The 22,310-nt window shown below is 35.9% G+C and overlaps 3 protein-coding genes and 1 long non-coding RNA gene across 5 annotated transcripts in view; 1 reads left to right on the top strand and 3 right to left on the bottom strand.

Annotated features, from left to right (window-relative positions):
- The window catches only part of LOC107715230 (Bloom syndrome protein homolog), an 11,489-nt gene extending 6,358 nt beyond the window's left edge, over positions 1-5,131 (bottom strand). Inside the window, exons 1-11 of one of the 2 annotated variants that reach the window (XM_016521309.1) lie at positions 5,095-5,131; positions 4,677-4,832; positions 3,670-4,409; positions 3,399-3,546; positions 3,198-3,298; positions 3,002-3,122; positions 1,889-2,637; positions 1,595-1,771; positions 645-763; positions 450-563; positions 269-367 (exon numbers count right to left, since the gene is read on the bottom strand). In XM_016521309.1, the coding sequence (XP_016376795.1) occupies positions 269-367; positions 450-563; positions 645-763; positions 1,595-1,771; positions 1,889-2,637; positions 3,002-3,122; positions 3,198-3,298; positions 3,399-3,546; positions 3,670-4,409; positions 4,677-4,813 (2,505 nt within the window). In that variant the 5' untranslated portion in view covers positions 4,814-4,832; positions 5,095-5,131. Of the gene's footprint in view, positions 1-268; positions 368-449; positions 564-644; positions 764-1,594; positions 1,772-1,888; positions 2,638-3,001; positions 3,123-3,197; positions 3,299-3,398; positions 3,547-3,669; positions 4,410-4,676 lie in introns of both variants that reach the window. The other variant, XM_016521310.1, reaches the window with a different exon arrangement.
- A 633-nt stretch (positions 5,132-5,764) lies between these two features.
- LOC107715232 (pro-cathepsin H) lies at positions 5,765-20,334 on the bottom strand. The gene is made up of 13 exons (XM_016521311.1): positions 20,324-20,334; positions 8,483-8,604; positions 8,138-8,169; positions 7,907-8,012; positions 7,714-7,784; positions 7,529-7,633; positions 7,342-7,428; positions 7,040-7,095; positions 6,842-6,923; positions 6,690-6,758; positions 6,509-6,615; positions 6,274-6,399; positions 5,765-6,130 (listed from the first exon to the last, which is right to left on the bottom strand). The coding sequence occupies exons 2-13, from the start codon at positions 8,556-8,558 to the stop codon at positions 6,055-6,057; spliced, it is 993 nt and encodes a 330-aa protein (XP_016376797.1). The 5' UTR covers positions 8,559-8,604; positions 20,324-20,334; the 3' UTR covers positions 5,765-6,054.
- On the top strand, positions 9,160-10,097 carry LOC107715233 (uncharacterized). Its single transcript, XR_001637081.1, has 2 exons — positions 9,160-9,376; positions 9,967-10,097. It is a non-coding gene; the product is annotated as an uncharacterized LOC107715233 (long non-coding RNA).
- The window catches only part of LOC107715192 (ras-specific guanine nucleotide-releasing factor 1-like), a 35,915-nt gene continuing 23,856 nt past the window's right edge, over positions 10,252-22,310 (bottom strand). The window contains exons 14-26 of the mRNA XM_016521249.1: positions 18,936-19,306; positions 17,971-18,090; positions 15,370-15,540; positions 15,169-15,275; positions 14,552-14,664; positions 14,332-14,392; positions 13,696-13,799; positions 13,163-13,247; positions 12,837-13,034; positions 12,536-12,615; positions 12,273-12,390; positions 12,116-12,184; positions 10,252-11,864 (exon numbers count right to left, since the gene is read on the bottom strand). Of these exons, the coding sequence (XP_016376735.1) occupies positions 11,772-11,864; positions 12,116-12,184; positions 12,273-12,390; positions 12,536-12,615; positions 12,837-13,034; positions 13,163-13,247; positions 13,696-13,799; positions 14,332-14,392; positions 14,552-14,664; positions 15,169-15,275; positions 15,370-15,540; positions 17,971-18,090; positions 18,936-19,306 (1,690 nt within the window). The 3' untranslated portion in view covers positions 10,252-11,771. The remainder of the gene's footprint in view (positions 11,865-12,115; positions 12,185-12,272; positions 12,391-12,535; positions 12,616-12,836; positions 13,035-13,162; positions 13,248-13,695; positions 13,800-14,331; positions 14,393-14,551; positions 14,665-15,168; positions 15,276-15,369; positions 15,541-17,970; positions 18,091-18,935; positions 19,307-22,310) is intronic.

Below are 22,310 nucleotides of genomic sequence, written 5' to 3'. Positions count from 1 at the left end.
ACTCACGGACACACAAACAGAGCCAGTTTGGAGAGAAATAAAAAAAAACACGGAAAACGCTCTGATTGGTTGAACTCCTCATCTTTTTCTGTTGCTCGTTTACTGCGCGTGGACAGGTCACCAGGTTTTTGCGTAGTTTAGAGTGACAAATCGTACCAGCGTACTTTAAGGTCAAAATGCATACCCGCTACGCAAAATGCGTACAGGTTGGCAGGTCTGCATATTTTGACTGTTCTTGCTACACTGTACAGTTTTCTATCAAGCTTACCTGACTGACGCAATGGGCCTCATCAATGACAAGGCGAGCCAGCAGACCCCTTTCATACAGATTCTGAAGGGCACTGACCATCCGTCCACTTGCACACACCTGAGAACAAAAACAACACATATCAATACTGTTATAGATATGCACGCAAACTTGCAACACACTGGTCTAACGTGAAACCCACCTTCTCAGGAGTGGCATAAAGCAGTTTGATGGGGGGATCCTTCCTAGACAGCTGCATATAGATCTTTGCAGCCTCACTATCTGTTTTGTCCCCTGATAAACTAGTTGCACAGATCTGAAACACAAAATTGCACAGTAATCAACAATTTCGATCAAGTTAAGGCAATTATTGTGCATAAGGAAAAGAAGGACTTACATCTAATGTGGTGAGCTTTTGGACCTGGTCAACTATGAGAGACCGTAGAGGAGAAATGACAACAGTCACTCCAGCAAGGACAGAAGCAGGAAGCTGATAGCAGAGACTTTTACCACCACCTGTAAAGAAGTTATGTCACATTGTAACATATCATCACTAGGAAACACTTAAAAAAATAGCTGGTATCTTAACACAAAGAAAGAAAACACTAAAACAAAAGGAAGAGAGACAGTACACTGCTTTAATGCTTAAAAAATTGAGACTGCCTGACAAAAAACAAAATGGTCAAAACGTCTGTCCTATTTATTATTAACCCATAAAGTCTACTAATGTCCACCATTATGTCATGCTACATGTGTCTTTTTGCTGTGAAATATTTAATTAATTTCATAAAGTAAATGTAAGAATAACTTATTTCAAGATGAACAATATACAATAAACAAATCTCTCAATCATCATTATTTTACATTATATACTTATATGTTAAAGTACATTGAAATAGTTAATGGTAGAATCTGATATATATACTTGATATATTTGCTATTTTAAGAATATGGGCACTGCCCAAAATCTACTTACAGATTTGTGAATAAATCATTTCTTTTCTTATTTTCAAAAATTGCTATTTCTTATTTAATTATTATTAAATAATTCTTATTTTTAAAAAAAAAACAATTCTAAAATTAATTTTATGCAAATCTCAACTGATGTAATTACATTTGCACCACTGGCCATAAATCTCTTTACATATTGTAAACCACTGAAAAAAAAATTACATAGGCTGACCAATAATTCATGAAACTATATCTATACGTATATGTAATTATTGCAGCAAGACATGTTGCAGGTGTAGCCAAGACAGTGAGCTGGGATGTCTAGTCTAAAATCAAAATAAACAACAAGCAATATGAGTCAAAATGACTCATGTTGCTATAACACTTGTAACAAACCTGTAGGCATCAGTACAAATGTGTCTTCTCCTAACAGTGTGGCATTAATAGCCTCCAGCTGATTGAAGCGAAACTGATGCAGCCCAAACTTCTTATGGAAGATCTTCATCATCTCTGGGCTGTGAGGAAAGCTGAAGCCTCTAAAGCGGTCATGAGCTGGGTTTCTGTACACGGGTTCTGCAGATCAAGACATACACTGTTAACAGATAACTGCTCATCATGCCATTTCACGGGGTCTTTAATAATAATGAACTAAATTATAAGGGATATAACATTACTCTTACTCTAACTTACCAGGGTTGGATGTTTTGGTAGGTTTTAGCTCTGGGGATGTTACTGTCTTTCTCTCCAAAGGTTTTGAAGGCCCTCCCTCCCGCACCAATGGTGTTTTTGCACCAGAGCTGTCTCTTGATGCCAAGACACTTGGAGGTTCTTCAAAATAATCTGGAATATCAGTCTCATTAAAATCATCAATATCAAAGTCATCGATTAGGAAGTCATCAGCTGGCTCTATATCTGCTTGAGAACAGTTGGGTACTGCCGTGTTGGTTTCGACACTGCTCTCAGCATTTCTCTTGCCTGAATCTACTCTTTTTGGGGAATAAAACAAGTCAACCTGATCTCCACCTACAGTCTGAATGTTTGACTCATTGAAGGACAACCTTGAGTAGCACTTATCTGTTTTTGACTCAGATTTGCTTGAAGGTGGACTTGACCTGTTTGAGATGTCCCTACTAGTTGTTGTTTTTGCTGAGCTGTTAGGATTCCAGGAACCACCAGGGGTTTCAACTCCACTGATGATGCAGTCAGAGTCCTCAAAAACACTGTCATTTCCCAAAGACATGACAGAGGCAATGGACTTGCGAAACTGAAAGCCTGTTTTGACACCCTCTCCCCTTTCTGATGTCACTGGGGTCATGGATGATGTTAGACTAGAGGGTGTGACTCCAAAAGCTTGTCTTTTTAGCAGACTAGAATATGGAGTTGCTGCTGGGTCTAACTGAGATGTTCTAGATGGTGCACCATTAGCAAGAATCCTTTTCCTGTGGTAAAGATAGAGAGTTATTAGTTATGCTGTAACAAGCAGCAATGTCATCTAACGCGAATATATTAATAGAAAACTATAAAATGAATATCACACTTGCATAACTGTAACATTTACTTCCTAATGAGTAAAAGGGTGAATTAGTCACCTGACATAAAAAAACAAACCAAGAAAACTTAATCTACGAATGATGTCACAATGAATGCAACATCTCAAGGGTCCTAAGAACAGCCTTTAATTTTAATAGCAGAATTTATGCAGAATATTTAATAGCATATTTTATGCAAAAAGTAATAGCAGACTATCTAAAATATGTAATTTTTTAAAATTTACACAGCGAAAATACTCCTTTATTACTTCACCTGTGCGCTCTCTGCAGTAATAGCTCAGTGCCACAGGTCAGCGCTATGAGCTCATGCTCAGGAATAGTGTCCACTAGACGACAAATAGACTCCATAACAGTAAAGAGAGCATCATACGGTCCTAAAACATAAGTACATCATTTCATATAGAGCAAATGGTTGAATACCAAAAAGTTCAATCCTGCATGAGTGATACCTTTTAATTCTTTGGTAGGTTCATCCAAGGGTGCTGACAGGCTTGAGGCAGACTCATGAGGTGGAACATTTTTGTCAGCATGGGTAACAGGGTCAGATGAACTATAAAACAGTTTTAGAAAATAAACTTAAATGAAAAGAAACTGTACTTATTTTCATTTGTAGTTTACAAAAAAATTATTTTGCAATGAAAGCATGTTACCTTTTCTCCTTTTCTGAGTCAAAGGGACTCATCTCCTCGGGAACAGGGGATGGGGGGATGAAATTCTGATAATCTTCATAAAAGTTGTCTGTCTCAGTCTCATCGATGTCTATGATGTTTGTCTCAGCCCACTGTTCTTTTTCAGCAGCTGCAAATCAAATACTGTGTATTATTTTTGTGAGCTTTATATTAATATCGAAGCACAACAACCTTTTCTTTAACAGGAGAAAAATGAGGGGTAAACCCACTGAAAAAATTTAGGTGCACTAACTTGTCACACAATTGATGTCCTTTTGGTTTTTCTCTGGTGAAGTACAGTCGATGATCTCCTCATCTTCAGTGTCACTCAGTAATGCCTTTTGCTGGACTGATTTCTTATGTCTTTTGGTCTTTTTAATGGGCGAGTCCTCGGGCTCTCTCTCAGCAGGCTCAGTGCCGACTCTATTAGCAGCTGACAGGACGTCCTTTGGGGCAGTTATGGCTTCTGTAACCTGTAAACCTCCATTTAATGTAGTCTCATCACTCTTAGCACAAGAGGAATTTGGGGGGGTGTTCTGGTCCGAAACACTAAGCTTTTTTGTAGAGGTCCCTGTAACTGGGGACACTACTCTTGTCTTGACTGGGGTTTCAAAATCATCCAAGTCATCCCATTCATTGAAGGAGAGTTGAGAGATGTCATGCTTAGGTTCACCCACAGTTTGATCCTTAGGTAAGGCTGCAGATTTGAGCAAATCCTTAATAGTAGATTGGACAGGAGGTGTTTTGTTCACAGCAAATGGGTTGGCTAATGGATTAACAGTATTTGTCTTCGGTCTGCTGGGTGCTGCGAAGAAGTTGACTTTCGGTGCTGCTCTCTCAGGCTTTTGCGAAAACGTCACAGGAGTTTTGGTTACTTCACAGCTGCGGGGAATATTGACACTCCTGTTTGCCAAGACATTTGCACCAGTTACCTTTTGAGGAACTTCCACTTTGGAGAAGCTGGATGAAGACTTCTTTTTGAAACAAAACTCCCTGAACAGAGAAATTTCAGAGGTTAGACAAACTTGCTACACATTTGAGATGTTGATATGGATTCATTTTAATTTTATCTATCTATCTATCATGTTAAAGACCGTCTTTGCAGGCTCTCCGATTCTTGTTTGTATTTATTCTGTACCTAAACCAATCTATCTATACTCTGTACTTAAATCTATCAGTTCTGTATCTGACTGTTTTTGCTCTGTAGTTAAATCTATCTATCTATTGCAGATAGATTGCATAATATAATAATGTTCTTACCCATGCTTTGGTTTCAGCAGTGACAACTTGTTCTGTGCAGCATTATTGTGTCGTTCCAGTTGCTCCTTTAGGTTGTTTTGAGGAAGACTCGGCATTGTGTGTGCATTTATATTAAATATGAATCCTCCAAAGTTCATGTATATGGCATTTAATCAGCTCCACAAACAAATACACACGCAAAAATAAATACAGGCATGCTCCGTTAGAATGCGATATTACAACCCTTGGTTTAGGACAGAAAACTCACAACGGAAAGTGTTGCTCTTTCTGCCATCGTGTGAACATTAAAACAACATAAAGAGAAAGTCACACAAAATGCCTTTACAATTTCCGCCACCAAACACAAAAGTTTGATATTCTGATATAACATACGAGCGCGCACAAAGTCACCATAACACCTCTGAAAGCTCGTGCTTACCGCGTATTCTTCTTCTTCTTCTTCTTCTTCTTTTGTGTTTAATGGCGGTTGGCTTTTGAGAAACATATCACTTTAGTTTTTTCTACTGACAGTCTAAAACTCCACTTATTTACCCATTTTTCCACTTCATTAACTTACCGCGTATTCGTAGCTCGTACTCTGATTGGACAGCTGTCAGTAACGTCACTTCCGGTAAGCGGCTGCTCGTTTGCAACCGTTTTTATACAGTTTGCAACATATATTTTTTCTCATTTTCAGTTTTACACCATCAGTATCTTTTTTCTATTTCTCCACTGTCTTTTTTTGCTCAGTGCATTTTCGTGTCGCAAGGTAGACTAATAAGTACATAAATAACTGCTTCCTCTCTGGCGCTCGTTGTTGTAGCTCAAACATTAATGTGGATTTAGGTCGCCACATACTGGTTTGCTGTGGAATTGCACATCATTTACATATTCTATCTCAGCAAGGAAGTACAGTCCCACAGTATTTAATTAAAAAGCAGCATATACAATTATATATTTAATATAGTAGTAACTCCAGCAATGTCTGCAGCGTTTTACTTTTTAAAGTCTTTAAGCTGTACTTAATGGATGAACACCATTACTCTGATGGAAAGTGATCCATAAAAAAATATAAGACACACACACAAAAACAAATCCCTGAGAAAAGATTTAGTTCAGTACAATAGTTTTGTACTTAAAATCTTAACAAAGCAGACAACTTTAAAAACAAAATGAAGCATATTAAGAGCAAATGGGGTGTCATTGAATGTTTTAAATGAATGTGAATAATTATTTATTACAAAGTTAAATAAGTATTTAACTTATTTACTGACAGCTAGTATAGACTACAACTCATTTATGAAGATGTTGTCCATTGTGCATAAAATGATTTTGTGTGAGAGTAAAATGTAATAACTTGTCTCCCTTTTTATGGTGTAAGAAAATACATTTCAGTTATTTACACCAAAGGTAAAGGATAGGATGAACACGCAGCAAGTCCACACATATTCTTTCCCCTCTCAATGTAAAAATATCTGTATGGGAAATAAAATAATTAACATTAAACATCACATTTATTGCTATTAACTTGGTCAAATGGTCAAGTTTCAAATATAATCGCTACTGTATTTTGTAACCTTACAGTAGCACAACATTTGAGGAAATCATGCAAACAGACCCGTTAATTCCCCAGTAGGTTCCCCAGGAGTTCTTCACTATCCAGTATGGAGTTCCATTCTGCTCAGCATAGCCCACAGCAAGCACTGCATGGTTCACCATGTCAGTAGTGTTATGACACACTGTGCTATAAAATAAAGTCATAAAATTACAGAAATTGCCAAGAACTGTCACAAATAAATCCAATATAAAACCAGTAGCCTATAAAAGCAAATGTATATATATTTCATACTAACCTGGTATATATTCCATCTTTGTAGTGCATGAAATCAGATGTCACCTCATATGCAAAGCTGACAGGGTTCAACCTGGCCACAGCATCCACCATTCCCATTTCATCATACTAATAACAGGAATTTACAGTTAGAGAGAAGGCATGAAGTTAATATTAATATTTGTACATGGACCATCACTTACCTTTGTAATGTTTACAACACCTTTCACAAAGGCAGCAGCTAAGTCTGGTTTGAATCTGCATTCACCTTCCTACAAGCATGTACAGTATGAACAAATGTCACCACTTTATGAATGAATCTTGAAAACAACAGCTGAAACAGTAAAATACTTACTTTAGCAGTATAGGGGTAGTCTAGCTCTGTCATAAGACCTTTGTTGTACATGATGTACTCAAAGGCATGACTTGGGAGGCCACTAAAAAGCATGTGACAAGAGTAAAATGTTGTTTAGACTATTTTACAGTGAAGACTTTACTCCTAAACCCATAAAATAAGCCAAGATGAGTTAATTCATCATTTTATCTAACTCACCCATTGCAGCCATGATTGTCGAAAGCACCTGCACAGTCTACAAGCTGCTGCTCTGCCTGTAAAGAGTGCGTGATAGGAACAGGAAGAGGTAAGACAAAATAACCTGATGTTTCATAAATTACAGTTATATTTCATTACTAATGTGCTGTTTTGGGGTTTGTTTGAACCTGCCAAAGGGCAGAAAAAGGGAATTATTGGTATATTCATTACAATGTTGATACTAAATTAAATAATAAGACATTATTAATATCTGATGATGAATGTTCACAGCCATTGTTAAATTAAAAGCAACATATACATACTAGTTGTAGGAGTTTCCCCGTGGCAATAGCAGTGACAGACTCCAGACAGCCTGTGGTGGAAAAAGTCCAGCAGCTACCACAAGCTCCCTGGAATAGTGTCACCGATTAAGCATCAGCACTGTTTAATTAAAAAAATTAATTATCATAAGCACAATAGAGGATTATTAGAGCAAGATAAGCAAGCTACCTGGTTCTTGACATTAGTTACATAGTTTCCTTTCGTTCTCCAGTCAATCATATCAGGATAAGGCCCATTACTGCTCAGATGATTCCCTCTAGTGGCGGAGCAGTTCTGTCAGGTTGTAAAATATTCATGAATTGTGGTACTTTCCTATTTCCTCATTGATCACGAGAGGCTGTTAAAAATAATACCTGAGGTTCTGTCAGGAGGTAGGACTTTTTAAATTCAGCAAAGGTCATGTCTGAAAACGGATTCAGTCCCACTGTAAAGTGCAGAGAAATGTTATGTGATTTTTTAAAACATCGTGTTCATTAAAAAACAAAAAAACATCGTGTTCATAAAACAAAGATTTCAGTAAATTAGATTATATTAGTCATAGCCTACTTGAAAACTTATGGTTTCCTGCATTATGGCGCTCAATCTTCTTCTTGTTGTCCAGGAATATCTGTAGTCGCTGGTAATATTCATTTATCTCATAATTTTTGTCATACTGCAAATTTCAAAAGAATAAACAAAGTTACTTTTCTTCCTCTTCCTAATTTTTCACTTCGTTCATAGTGTCGCCTTAAATTTCCTTTGTGTTAGGAAATGAACTTACAAATAACTTATTCTTACCTGAGACATCCATGATTTGAAAAGATACTCATCTGTAACAAATAAATATTTATATTTTCACTTTTAATGCACACAACCGTTCTCCAAAGTACTTTTATCATGTTTAAATTAATTCATCATTCGTATTTAAGTCCACAAAATGTAGGCTATTTTAAATGTTGTATTATATATAACTATGACTCTATGACTATAGCCTTCACTTTAAGTTTGAGTTGTCATAAATTTGTTATGCATTTGTACTGAAGCACCAAATAGTCAAAAGCGAAAGTAGCCTACGATGCAGCGTCACACGTACGTGGAAGAAAAAAAAAAAGCTCAAAGTCAAAAGCTGGTTAAAAAATTTACCTTCCTCAGTGTGCAGTGGCAATGTATGCACCTGATACAGAACGGCAAACAGCACCGGTAAAAACAGCATGTTCATCTTCAAGCCTGCGAGCAATTCATAACAGCAGCATAATATAAGATCTCTTGAGCTTCAGCACTCCTCCTACACGAGGGAGGGCTTTCATTGTCCTCTGCTCTTCGGGTTAAAGGTGCACTCGATGTTCTTTTGAAAACTGAAACGTTTTACACAAAGAAATGAGCAGCATTTTTTTAGATAGCCTATATCAGTAAAATGTGCACAGATAAAGCCGTTTTATTTTACATGGAGCGGGTCGCCTCCCCAGGAGCTGCAGCGTTGACATCACATGACCAGTTGTGTCACGCTAGTGAGTTACACAATAAGTTTAGCTTACAGGTGCATCTCTTAATACACAAGTTTCACAATTTGAGTTGAATTACTGAAATAAAGTTAATAATAAATATAGGCAAAAAATAATAAAGGCAAAAGTTATTATTATTTTTTTTAATTTACACCCAATATTTTTCCTGAAATTTACCCTATACTGTGTACATCAAAAGTGTCTGATATGATTTATGGCATGTCAAGCTGTGTGATACAAAAACTCTGCAAACTATGCAAACTCTGCAAAACACATGCAAACTATTTATAAAGTCTTACAATTTTCTAATGGATGTGTTTAAGGCAGCAAAATATCAGAGCAAACAAACACCGTTTGCTAAATGCATAAATGTAAATGCTAAAAACCTGCCGTTTTAAAATAAATGAGGCCCGTATCATTATACATAATACACTTATGACCCATTTTTTAAGTGAGCCAAATGAAGTGAGCATGACAAAAACCACATACAAGGAAGCAATATCCCCCTGAGATAGAATAGATTTATTAGCAAGAGGTAATCAGGAAACATACAGTTTATTTAATTTTCTTTCTTTCTTTTTCTTTTCTGTTCATTTCTTTTTTTTGTACAAAAACTGGAAATATTTCCCAAGCCGTGGAAATAAACTTAAGGGTTGAAAGATAATTCTCATACCACTGGGTATTGCTAACAGCAAAATGTTTGTTTGTATGTTTATATACCATTTATAAGAGTATGTGCACATAGATGTGTATACAGTATGTATGTATGTGTATATATATATATATATACATATATATATATATATATATACACATACATATATATTGTTCTTTTTAAAGTTTCTGGCTGATACAGTGTTGCATGCCTGCCACATGAGCGTTTAGTGTGTTTCCAGACTGTACATAGTAAAAATACATACAAATATTCACAGAATAAGCACTACATTACTATATTCCTGCTAAGAGAACGATTATAGACAGGATTACAGTATATGCAAAAACACTTTAAAGTCCTCTACCTCTAGATCATGGTTTCAAAATCACAAATCATATAGCATTGAGTGTGTAAGCATAGGATACAACGCTTTAAAAGAGGTGTGCTTTAAACTAGTACATTAGCAAGAGGTAATCAGGAAACATACAGTTTATTTAATTTTCTTTCTTTCTTTTTCTTTTCTGTTCATTTCTTTTTTTTGTACAAAAACTGGAAATATTTCCCAAGCCGTGGAAATAAACTTAAGGGTTGAAAGATAATTCTCATACCACTGGGTATTGCTAACAGCAAAATGTTTGTTTGTATGTTTATATACCATTTATAAGAGTATGTGCACATAGATGTGTATACAGTATGTATGTATGTGTATATATATATATATATACATATATATATATATATATATACACATACATATATATTGTTCTTTTTAAAGTTTCTGGCTGATACAGTGTTGCATGCCTGCCACATGAGCGTTTAGTGTGTTTCCAGACTGTACATAGTAAAAATACATACAAATATTCACAGAATAAGCACTACATTACTATATTCCTGCTAAGAGAACGATTATAGACAGGATTACAGTATATGCAAAAACACTTTAAAGTCCTCTACCTCTAGATCATGGTTTCAAAATCACAAATCATATAGCATTGAGTGTGAAGCATAGGATACAACGCTTTAAAGAGGTGTGCTTTAAACTAGTATGTTAAGAAATACATAGGGCTGCATGTACAAAATATACAGAATACTTTTCTGTGTGGCGAGTTGACAATGTTTGTACAAAAATGTTTCTACAGTCATTTTTTCCCCTTTCTTTTTTAGGTAAGGATGCAGAACCCTACGTCTTTATTCTAGGACTACAAAAATACCATTTGTATGCTGCAAGCGGGAAGGTCATTCACTTTTGATCATACTCTTAAACGGCAATGCATTTTACAAAGTGATATTCAGTCATGTTCCACAATCACTGGAACAGCAAGAAGGACATAGATTGTCTGTAAATGTACAATAGCTGGATAATCTGGTGTAGAAGGATATTGTTGAACCCAGAATACCTTTTTCCCAAAAAGCTAAGAAATGTGGCTGTGAGCAACGGAAACATTACATGGGTAAACAATCACGAAACAATCAGTTTCAAAAAAATATAATGCAGATCTTGCTTCTTTTTGTGAAGAAACAGTATAATTTAGGGCTGAGGAAATCATAAGAAATGTCTGCAAAATAAATTGTGCATGCAAGAACAGATCAAAATCCTTATTGGCCAACAGAAGACATATCCTATGTCTTTTTTAATGTAATACAATTGCCAAGCTATTCACTGTCTGCTTTATTAAGTCATGGCAAAACTGTTAAAAAATATCATGGCAGTTTAAGCATGTCCAACTAACCCCTTGAGAAATCAAGGGACGAATGTTAATTATCGCAACAAATAGATGAAAAATGCTGGAGTTGGTTCTGCGAAGTACAGTGACATGGAATATAATAGTATAACAGTATAAGTGTTTCTATATGCTTGGTTGTATACAGTAATATATCTGCTTTCTACATTGCTACATGGTATGCATATACTGTAAATTAGTTACATGCATCTATTAAAATCTCAAAATGCTCCTGCCTGGCGTTTCATATTTCATTACGGTGATGTGGATGAGCCTGATCAATTAAATAGACAACCACACCTTGAACTAGGATTGTATCCTTTTGCAAGTACTGTTAAAAGCATACTTTGGATTTGGAAAAAATATGATTTTCTAAAGAACATAGGCTGAAATCAACGGTGTAAGATCTGAAACAATTAGGCAACATTTGGTTACGACTAAAAACAAGGAAACACATCCAGGAGTAATAATCATGTTACATAACAGAACACAAGGATGTATACTGTAGAGAGCGTGGTGTCTGTACATTGTGTAGACGTTAGGCAGAGCCTCTCTCAGTTGGGCACTTTAGGCTCAATTCTGAGAGAGGCTTCATACAGGCCTTCTTCATCCATTACTGAGCTTCTGTCCAGTAAATACAGTGCTGCCTGAAAGACAAACACGGTGACAGTTTCATATTGAATGTGATTCTTCAATGCAACCATGGCTCAATTCTCAATTCGAGTTTCCTACACTGCAGATTCCAAAAGGATTTTTAGGGCCTTACTGTTTTTAATCTGAAAATGATTATGTACAGAACAAAGCATACTCAAACTTAACCACCAGTGTTACTAGGGCTAGTGCATGCTGATCATGAAACCCCATAATTTGGCAGTGCAGACCAATATCAGTTCAATACCTTTGGCTGGTAATCAATCTTGTATGCCGTTTGCTGAAACTGCCTGATTTCACGGATGATATGGGAAATCTGTAAAATAAAGGAAATATGATAACAAAATGAAATCTATAACTCTTTCCCACACACGCATTAAAGAAATGCATATAAAAAGACCTACCATTCTCATTTTGGAAAAATTGACCAGGTTGTCCTCTGTGTAGTTGGGCGTCCCCTCCTCAATAAAGGCCAAATCAGTGAGGTACATTCCCAAATATGGCACACAGGGAGGGTCACAACTAGCAGAAATATGAGAAGAAAATGCAGTATTATGCATGCTATGGCAAAATAAAATAAATCCTATCACCTACATGCTCAAATATAGAAGTCTGACTTAAATTACAGCAACAAGTACTGACTTACTGCAAGTGATAAAAAACATACTTTTTTAAGGCCTCTCTGAGGTTCTTGAATCTTCCTTCAGATGAGACCAACTTCTGCAGCTTGTCAATGACTGTTTTGGTCTTTGATTTAAATGGAATAATAAAGTGTGTTAAATGATTTCAGTCTGTATTCAGTTGTCACATACTTTCAGATCTAACATCAAATAAATGTTCAACAATACTGGATCAACAGGAGGAGTCCAGTAAATATTCTTTTATTGCCTTAAACTGCACTGGCCCTACTTTAACCCTAAAGTCTATTCATTTAATTTCAATGAGGGTTTTATCAGGCAGTTCCACACCTGTTTGGACACTTTGAGCCAGGTCTTCTTCAGACGGAAGATGGAGCTGCGATTGAGGGATGAGGTGATTTCCAGCACGGCATTGTAGTTATGGAGACAGCGGCAGATATCGGCCACTGCCACCCACTTCTCTATCACTGCTACCCGTACATTCACATCCTCACTGTACAGGATCTCTGTAGCGATCAGGTTACTGATCTTTAAAAGAGACAAGAGGTATATCGACATTATGTTCATTATGCTTTATTTGGAACAATGCAACAACAAATACACTGCAGCAACTTTGCACTTAACTAGAACCAGATGCTTTCACATTGAACACTTACATCATTGAAGTGTTTTGTCGTTTTCATGATGTAAGGTGTCTTCTCATTCTTATCGTTCTTCATCCACCCTTGACCAAAAAACTCCCTGTTCATGGCAATGAACATATTTGTGAGGAAAAACACACAGATAACTTAGGGATGATGGCATGTCCATAAACAGGTTTTAATATTCTTCACATTTCACAAATATTCAAGTATTAAGTTGAATCTAATCAAACAATGTCATTAAGGTTTCTTGTTAAATGTATAGTTCACCCAAGATGAAAAATGGTTTATTCACCCTCATGTCATTCATGTCAAAGTTGTATGCAGAATTGAATTGACAGTCTATTGTATTACTTCAAAAGACTTCAATAGGCACAAGTCATATGGCAAGCACTGTGTGAAGATTCTTCAAAACGTATTTTGTGTTCAATGGACACAATAGGCATAAATGTTTGAAGCAACATTAATGACATACTTTTTATTTTTGTGTGAACTATCTGTTTACTCTCTAGTAAAGAATGAATACATTGAAACATAATCACACTCACTCGTATGGTATGACTTTGAAAACAAGGTGGTCCAGCAGGGTGAGCTGTTCTGCGATCTCCAGAGCCGAATGATTCTCAAAAGGCTCTGACTTTCCTCCTTCCGCCTATATAACACACAATTAGTTAAACGAGATACTGAATAATGAATTTCAGCACAGTTTACACACCTTTATAAGTGGTGAAATATACTATAGACTATAATACAATTTGACACAAAAGAGGAGTTCTGGATATACACTACAAGCCAAAAGTTTTGAATCATGAAAAAAAAAAAATCACAGATTCCACAAATCTATTAAGAAACACAACTATTTTAAACATTGTTTCTTGGAGGATCAAATCAACATATTAGATTGATTTCTGAAGGATTATGTGACACTGAAGACTGGAGTAATGGCTGATGAAAATGCAGCTTTGCCATTACAGAAAAAAATAATAAAATAAAAAAGAAAATAAATATATTAAAATAGAAAACAATTATAATAACTAGTCATAAGATTGCTTCTTGAGCATAAGAGTCTTCTTTCAAAAACATTAAACGATCTTTCGGACCCCAAAATATATTGGTAAGTTCTGATCGTTTTAGCAATGAAATGTTGAGTAATTTGGAGGATGACCCAGAATCTCCCCACTCACCATCTGCAGCACCTCCTCCAGAGAGATCTGATTGTCACCAGGATCCTCCTGTGTCAATGTCCTGTCCAAAAAAGAAAGAAAAAAAAACAGCAAAACCACTGATTTAATTACATGAACAAGAGTTTATTAGATTACATAAATCTAAAATACTGTAGGACAGGATAATCCACTACTACATGTGTGCATTGATTCTGTCAGGGTGTAGACAGACTCTACTCACCTTATGATGTTGGCAGCAGCTTTCCTTTCTTGGGTCAGAAGTTCAGGATCATGCATCACCTCCTCCAGGAAACTAATCACTTTCATTTTGAGCTCAGTGTTGGTTTCAAAGTCCTACAAACATACACACACAATACACAGGTGTGCAAAAACAAATTCAATGCACACATAACTCCACAGAAAGTTCTGCAGATATTCTTTTTTTATTGTCATTCATATGGTATGATGTTTTAACGTTTTATCATGTTTAAATCCATTCCACAGAATTCGCCACATCAAAATCAGTGCAGAAACTTGTCCTTCTGGGACAAATTATGACCCACAACTTGGACACAAAAAAAAAAAAAAAATTCCGTACTGCATTTTGTTTCTAGTTGGTGATTTCTTATATTAAGTTTTACACTCTTAGAAATATTTTTTATTGTCATCTGTGGTTCCATGAAGAACTTTTGACATCAATGTAAAAAGATTATTTAAGGGGAAAAATGTCCTTTATTAAAATGTTGATTTTAAGAACTGATCACTGAAAGGTTCTTTGGGAACCCAAAATGGTTCTTGAGTGGCATTGCTACAAAACCCTTTTATTTTTAAGAGTGTATAATGTTTACTTAATCTCACCTGCGAGTGTTTGGACACCCAGTGCCTGAGGACATTGAGAACTCTGTTAGTTGCTGCTCGACGAATCACAAACTCCTTATCTCCGTTCCTCTGATCCGTGGGGAACCCTGATAACCAATCAAAATTCACATGAATCCCTCTTCTGCCAGGCAACAAATATCCACAGCCTATGAGAGTTTGAAACAGATTGCTGAATCCTACCTGTGCTTGCCAGAGACATGCGGCGGTACTTCTCCTTGGTTGGCGTGCCCTCGTTGGCACCTGCAGTGGCAATGGCGAAGGCAGAAGCAGCAGACAAGGCGCTACGGTTGTTATCCAGCTCCCGACAGGACGACATCACCATGCCATTGTTGTACGAGAACAGAGAGAATTCTGCCCAGAGAGAAAGACAAGTAGCACATACGATTGTTAAATGCATGTTTGGAGGTTAATTTAGCTTTCATTTCAGAATTAGTCAGCTACTCAAAACCAATTAAGAGATTTAAACAAATAAATAAAATTTTTGCATACTTCAAGAGATAGCAAAATACTGGCATTTTCAATATGCAAAAAAGAAAAAAAGAAGAAGAAAAACAACAAGCATAGTTCAGTGTGCAAACATTAGGATAATTCTATCACTGTCAGTTACATTTTACAGAACATTTAATTAAATTTAAGTCAAAGCAATAAAAAGCAAAGTCAAATTTATTATTGATAATACTAATATTATATAAAATAATGTTGATAATAATATAATATTAATGAAATTAATATCAATAATCAAGTAATATAGATCATTATAGTATTAGGCTTTTTATGGCTGCAAAGTAATTTAAAAATTGTATTAACAGTCAGTTTGCAACACCATCGGGCGATCAGAAATCTAAGAGCTGTTTTATAAAAAAGATTTTCAAACATTAATATTAAATATTTTAAGATTTTATATTTTTAATTAAGTATTTTTAACCATAAAAATTTACAAAAAATAAATAATACAATTAAACAGCACAATTAAATCTAAAATGATTTACAAAACAAATTTTGAACCTGTACTCTAAGATATTCAAGCTGAATTAATAATATAATATTACTGAAATTTTAACAAACCAGTAATATAGATCATTATACTAGTGCTGTTCATGATTGCAAAGTAATGTAGCAATTTTACCAGCACACTTTTTGCAACAGTTTCGATTGTGGCTTATTCAATCAGAATTCTAATAAAGAATGTATTGTAATATAACAATTAAAACAATATAACAATTTGATTAACATTTTGCAACAGAGATAATCAGAAATCTAAGAGCAATCTATTTTATAAGGACAATTTTCAAACATCAATATTAAATATTGTAAGAAAGTAAATAAATAAAATACAAAAATAAATAAATAAAAAGTAAACAGCACAATTAAGCCTAAAATGATCTACAATACAAAGTTTGAATCTGTACACTAAGAGACTTGAGCTGAATTAATTGCAAACATGTTTAAAGAATATCAATGCAGTGTACCTAAAACTTGTCAACTGCCAGTAGCCCAAAAACTAAAGATCCAGACAAAGTAAATGTGAATTTGCTGTGTTTCAGAGTGCTTCCTCTTTAAGGGTACAGCAGGTGTAAAATAAGACAAGATGGACTCATGCAGAAATAATGGAGGCAGTGACTATCTCCACAATGGATAAGCCTCCGATGATGACATGAAAACGACACGACTGTTAAACAAAAAAGACTACCCAGATTGTCCAGGACTGTCAGCAAGACCAAAATAAGCCCGTATTTTCATACTGTTAGTTTTGTACTTGCAAGCACTTTCCACAGGCTAATGCATCATGTTATCATATGAAAAATGTCTTTTTGGTGGATAAGAGTGATGATGCTGCAATGATGTAGTGCATCTAAGCATCCAGCAGGTGGCGGTACGAAACATAAAATCACAGACTGCGTCTTCATCAAGACAATAGGCAGGGCTATGGTTCTCAAGATGGTTGAGACTAAAAATAGCTCATCATTTCACTAAGATGTGTGCCTCAAATACACTCTCAGAGAATAACAAAAGCAGCGTTTTAAAGAAAACAAGTTTGTTGTTGCATGCTTCAGGTAAGGTTTAGAAAAAACCTAAGGGTAATGAAACATGCTTTATTCTTCTACTGCCATCTAAAGCTTGATGGCAATACTGTGTCACACATATGAAACAATGGGGTCATTAGTGAACTTTGAACCCCATTTAATTTAGTTTTGAAAGCAAGGAGACAGTGTTGTTGCAGTGCATCGACTGCACTCAAACAAACCCGGTAACCGGGGTGGCAGAGAGAATACATGCTAATGGTTGCTATGGCACAAGTTTCCCAAACACCTACACACGCCTCCTTTGGCGTTTCCCTGAGCTTTTTCTTCTTTTTTTTTTAACCTACAGAATTAATGAGATTTTGCATGAATCGTATCTTGCGAGGCTTCCATCTACGTCCTCAGGATCACTTCAGACCTTTACAGATACAGCGTGTACTTTAAAACATGAACAACACGTAGGAACAAAAAAAAAGCAGAATACAGCGATATCTCACATACAAAAATGCTAAGGAACTTGAAGTTTTTACATATAGCTAAATATGCAAACCTTTAACAACTGACTGTTACTGGACCTTTGAATTAAACACTCAGTTTCTCAAAACAAGCGAGCCTGCCATTTTGAGCCATTGATAAATGCAACATTTGGCTGGTCTGAAGGGTGCAGGTGGCTTGTCAGCGTGAGATGCAGGTGCTCTGGTTTTCATGTCAGTGAGCGATAACAACATGGCAGGGAAGTCTAGGACAGAGTGTCTTCTACCTGAGGAGTTTTTGCATTTGACGTTTTTGGGAGTGGTGGGTGATTTGGTGGGCGACACTTCAGCCTCTGCCTCATCACTCTGGATCTGGTCGTTGTCGATTTCCTCCCTCACTGAAATGTCTAGAAAAAATCAGTCATAGGCATTACAGTTATCCATATGCATAACATATCGAACACATGAAACATTACAAACCCACCATATTATGACAGTTTGCTGTCTGCGTGTCAAAAAGTTGGTTCCAAGCTGATACTATGATTAAAAACAGTTTGTATCCTTAATAAAACTAAAACCGTAAAAAATAAAAATTTTCATTACTTGAAATAAAATAAACATTAACTGAAATAAAATATATATATATATATATATAAAGTATTTTATTTCAGCTTGGAAACATTTTTCATTTACGTTTAGTTAAGTTGAAGTATGGTACTAAAATTACTAAAACTAAATAAACAAAAACTAAAATCTTATAATAGAATAAAAAAGACAAAAACTAATAAAAATGATACAAGACACAATTATTGTGTTACTAATTTAATATAATATATATAAACAAAAAAAAACAAATTCAAAATATTAACAAAAACTATAAAAGTTTATCAGTGTTACTAAAATAAATATTACTATGCAAAGTCTGTCTGACTACTTGAAGGTACAAGCCATTGTTTAGTTTGTTATAACAACACACACACACACACACACACACTCAAATATTCAGTAATATAAAAATACAACAAATACAAAAATTTTTTTTACAACAATGCATGTACTTTCTTATTTTTTTATTACAAATATTTTAGATTTTTTTTATTATATTATTAGTAAATATAATGAATATAATTTTTAAAAATAAAGCACTGTTTTATTAGTTTATGCTGTGTTACTGTGTCGAGAAACTGAAATTTCTCTGGTACTGGTATCAACTACTAAAATTTTGGTGAACTCATTTGCAGTATGACCTCACCCTGTTTGCACAGCGAAACCTCATCAGCTTTGTCAGTCTTGCCTTCGCCGTCGTCAGGAATCTTGCTGGTGATGGGGCTGGACACGTAGAGCTTGTTAATGTCCAGCGTGGTCTTGCTGAAAGGGGACATGGAGGAGTACATGCTTGCATAGCCATTGGAGGAACAGCTAAGGGCAGCCAGGTCCAGAGCCTTCCCACCGGTGATGATGGGGATGTTGAGGGACAGTTTGCGGCGGCGGTTGGGGGACGAGGTCTTGGTAATGGCCAGCGGGGGTGGGGAAGAGAACTTGCGGCTGGCACGGGGCGACTTAGGTGGCTCTCCGTAGAGGAGCTTGTTGTTCTGGCTGCTCGCGAAAAACAGCTCCAGGGATCTATGTGTCGAAAGGAGCAGGAGGGAGGGTTGTTAATGACCATGTTGTCTTGATTTAAACCTCCTGAGGCTGTTAAACATGGACATGCAATTTCAGTTTCAAAAATTCAAATTAAATTTAAAGGTGAAATATACTTCCTTTTTTTTTTTTTTTTTTAAGAATGTAATACTAGTACTCAGCAAGGGTGCATTAAATTAATTAAATGTGACAATAATAATGTTTAATGTTTAATATATATTTATTTATTTATTTATTTTAAATAAATGCTGTTCTTTTAAAATGTATATTCATTAAAGAATTCTGAAAGAAATGTATCACAATTTCCACAAAAATATTTAAACTTTGACAATAATAAGAAATGTTTCTCGAGCACCAAATCAGCACATGAAAACTGACACTGAAGAAAGGAGTAACGGCTGCTAAAAATCCAGCTTTGCCATCATAGGAATAAATTACACTTTAACATATATTAAAATAGAATACAGTTATTTTAAATTGTAATAATTGTTCACATTATTACTGTTTTTTAATGTATTTTTGCTCAAAACCTTGCTGAGCATAAGAGATCTTACAGACCCCAAACTTTTGAACTGTACTGTATATATATTTTTTCAATGCTTCTTCAATACTTTCTGTCAATTCCAGCTCAATATGCAGATACAACAAGATAAGGAAGCCATTCAAATGATTTCCCTGAAATAAAATAATAATTAAAAAAAAAAATCACAAAAATTTTAAATTATGATAAAAAAATATATAAATATATATAAAAAAAACTATTATATATTTTTTTCCTGCAGTAAAACATGCTCATTAAATTCAAATGACAAAGACTTTATGTCATTTCATGTGACCAAATGGTTCACTCAGATGATTGGTTGAGCAAATTATTGGTCATTTTGAATGAACCTCAAAGAGCTGTTTGCTTGAAGATCTGTCCAACCAATAGGATCTTGTTTGAAAACACTCATTATTTTCAGTTCAGTCTCACTACAGACATTAAATGACATGCTTCACCTTTACATGAGAGCAGATCTAGAAAACCACCATCGGCACATCACTAGCCTACAAAAAGACAACAGTTACGTATTTGCCTCTCATTGCAGCTCATGATTTAGCTGATAATGGCTTCTCAACGCTGTGTGGTGTGCTCAGGGTATTTGCGCTGACAGAGAAAAGTGTCTCTGCGGAGCATAAACAGCCTACTCTTCACATTTCTCTATAAGGTTGGAGAGCGTTGCAGAGAAGCTTTCCCACACATCGAGCCACCCCTACACGTCATGCCTGCACAGAAATAGACCCACTTATGACAGTTTGGGTGACCGTTGGAGCTGAGGCAGGGCAGCTGAGCGGGGGAGGTCTGGGGAGGCATCACAGCCGTGCAGTCTGCCCAGGGGAGAGTGGGTGCTACAGGCTGTGGGTGTGTGGGAGGTCCCCGGCTCTTACCGATTTGCCTGGATCTCCGTCTCCAGAGCCAACCGGAGGAGGAGATGCAGAAAGCAAGACGAAAATACAGCGCGCATGCGAAAGAGAGAGTGAGAGAGGCTGCGATGGCTGCAAAACGTGCACACTAAATATTTCATCTCGCAGATGCGGCACGGGCGGAGGGTGGGGTCCTGCAGCAGAGTGGCCGGTTGCTAAGGTGATGGCGACAGAGCCCTGCTGAGATGCTTCAGTCAGGCAGGCACGCAGGCGATGAAGCAGGGCCCAATTAATGCTGTTTCCAGCAGAACACACACATACGCGGGGCGACACACATTAGTGTGACCTCTCGCAAGCCTTTAGCAACTCCAGCACATCTCACTACCTTCCCCTTTGACTTTCTCTCTCACTTTTCTCTCCTTTTATCCCATACGTACGCAGACGCTCGCTCGCTCTCACTATAGGGTGACAAACACTGGTGTGACCTCTCTCCTATCAAACCGAACCAATTTTTCTGCTCATTCTCTCACACAAGAACACAAATCCAGCAAAGCAAAGGCCTGGTGCTAAACTAAGAGCTGCATGTGCATTTATATATGTGTGCCAAGATACAAGTCCATCAAACGGCATAAAAAAAGCTGAGAATTAGGGATGGATCATGATAGGTCCTCCAACAACCAACTAAACAGGTTGACTACTTTTTCTAGACTTTTCTTATATTTACAGCACATTCAAAAGTTTGTGTTTAATTAGATTTTTCTTTTTCTCTTTCTTTTTTTTTGGAAATTAATATTTTTTATTCAACAAGGATACATTCAATTGATCAAGAGTGACAGTATATACTTTTATAATGTTATAAAAGATCAAGGTTTTTTGAACGTTCTATTCATTAAAGAATCTTGATCAAATGTATCACGGTTTCTGCAAAAATATTAAGCAGCACAAGTTTTCAACTGTGATGATAAGAAATGTTTCTTGAGCAGCAAATCAGCATATTAGAATTATTTCTGAAAGATCATGTTACACTGAAGACAGTAAAGATTATGGCTACTAAAAATTCAGCTTTGCCATCACAGGAATAAATTGGATTTTAAAATCTATTAAAATAGAAAACAGTTATTTTAAATTATAATAAGTGGATGAGAGGAGAGCAGAGGAGAAATCAGCTGTCAAGTCTGTTTGGCCATTGAGAATGTGGGCCAAAAATTAGAAGTATTTAATGATGATGTGAAGCATTGAAGTGTTTATAATAATTATAATGGACCTACATACTGTACATGTAGAAGATTTAGAATTTCACCATCTCAGTCTTTAAATTCAAAAGTGTTCTAGAGGAATATTGGCATTCCAAAAAACAACAACAACAAAAAAAGTTATGTTATGGGCTATTTTTTTTTTCTTTTTTTGTTTCTGTTTCTATTAGTTCTGGTCTTGGAATTTGATTTGGCATTCCTTGAATATGTTAAAGTCCACTTTTTTTCTTTCTTTTTTTCCTGTTTCCCTTCTTTTTTATTGTCTTTTTAATTTTTGTACATTTTTAATTTGCAAGTTATGTTTACAAAATAATATTGGCTAAAACTAG

The sequence above is a fragment of the Sinocyclocheilus rhinocerous genome, unplaced genomic scaffold (genome assembly GCF_001515625.1).
Source record: "Sinocyclocheilus rhinocerous isolate Xijiao unplaced genomic scaffold, SAMN03320098_v1.1 scaffold659, whole genome shotgun sequence".
In the NCBI taxonomy this organism is placed as follows: Eukaryota; Metazoa; Chordata; class Actinopteri; order Cypriniformes; family Cyprinidae; genus Sinocyclocheilus; species Sinocyclocheilus rhinocerous.
This window is presented reverse-complemented; position numbering and strand designations above follow the sequence as displayed.

Coding starts and splice junctions, on each gene's coding strand:
- LOC107715232 (XM_016521311.1), bottom strand. CDS start 8,558: ATGAACATGCTGTTTTTACCGGTGCTGTTTGCCGTTCTGTATCAGGTG. Junction 8,170..8,482: donor GCCACTGCACACTGAGGAAG/GTAAATTTTTTA, acceptor TATTTGTTACAG/ATGAGTATCTTTTCAAATCA. Junction 7,429..7,528: donor TAACTAATGTCAAGAACCAG/GTAGCTTGCTTA, acceptor ACACTATTCCAG/GGAGCTTGTGGTAGCTGCTG.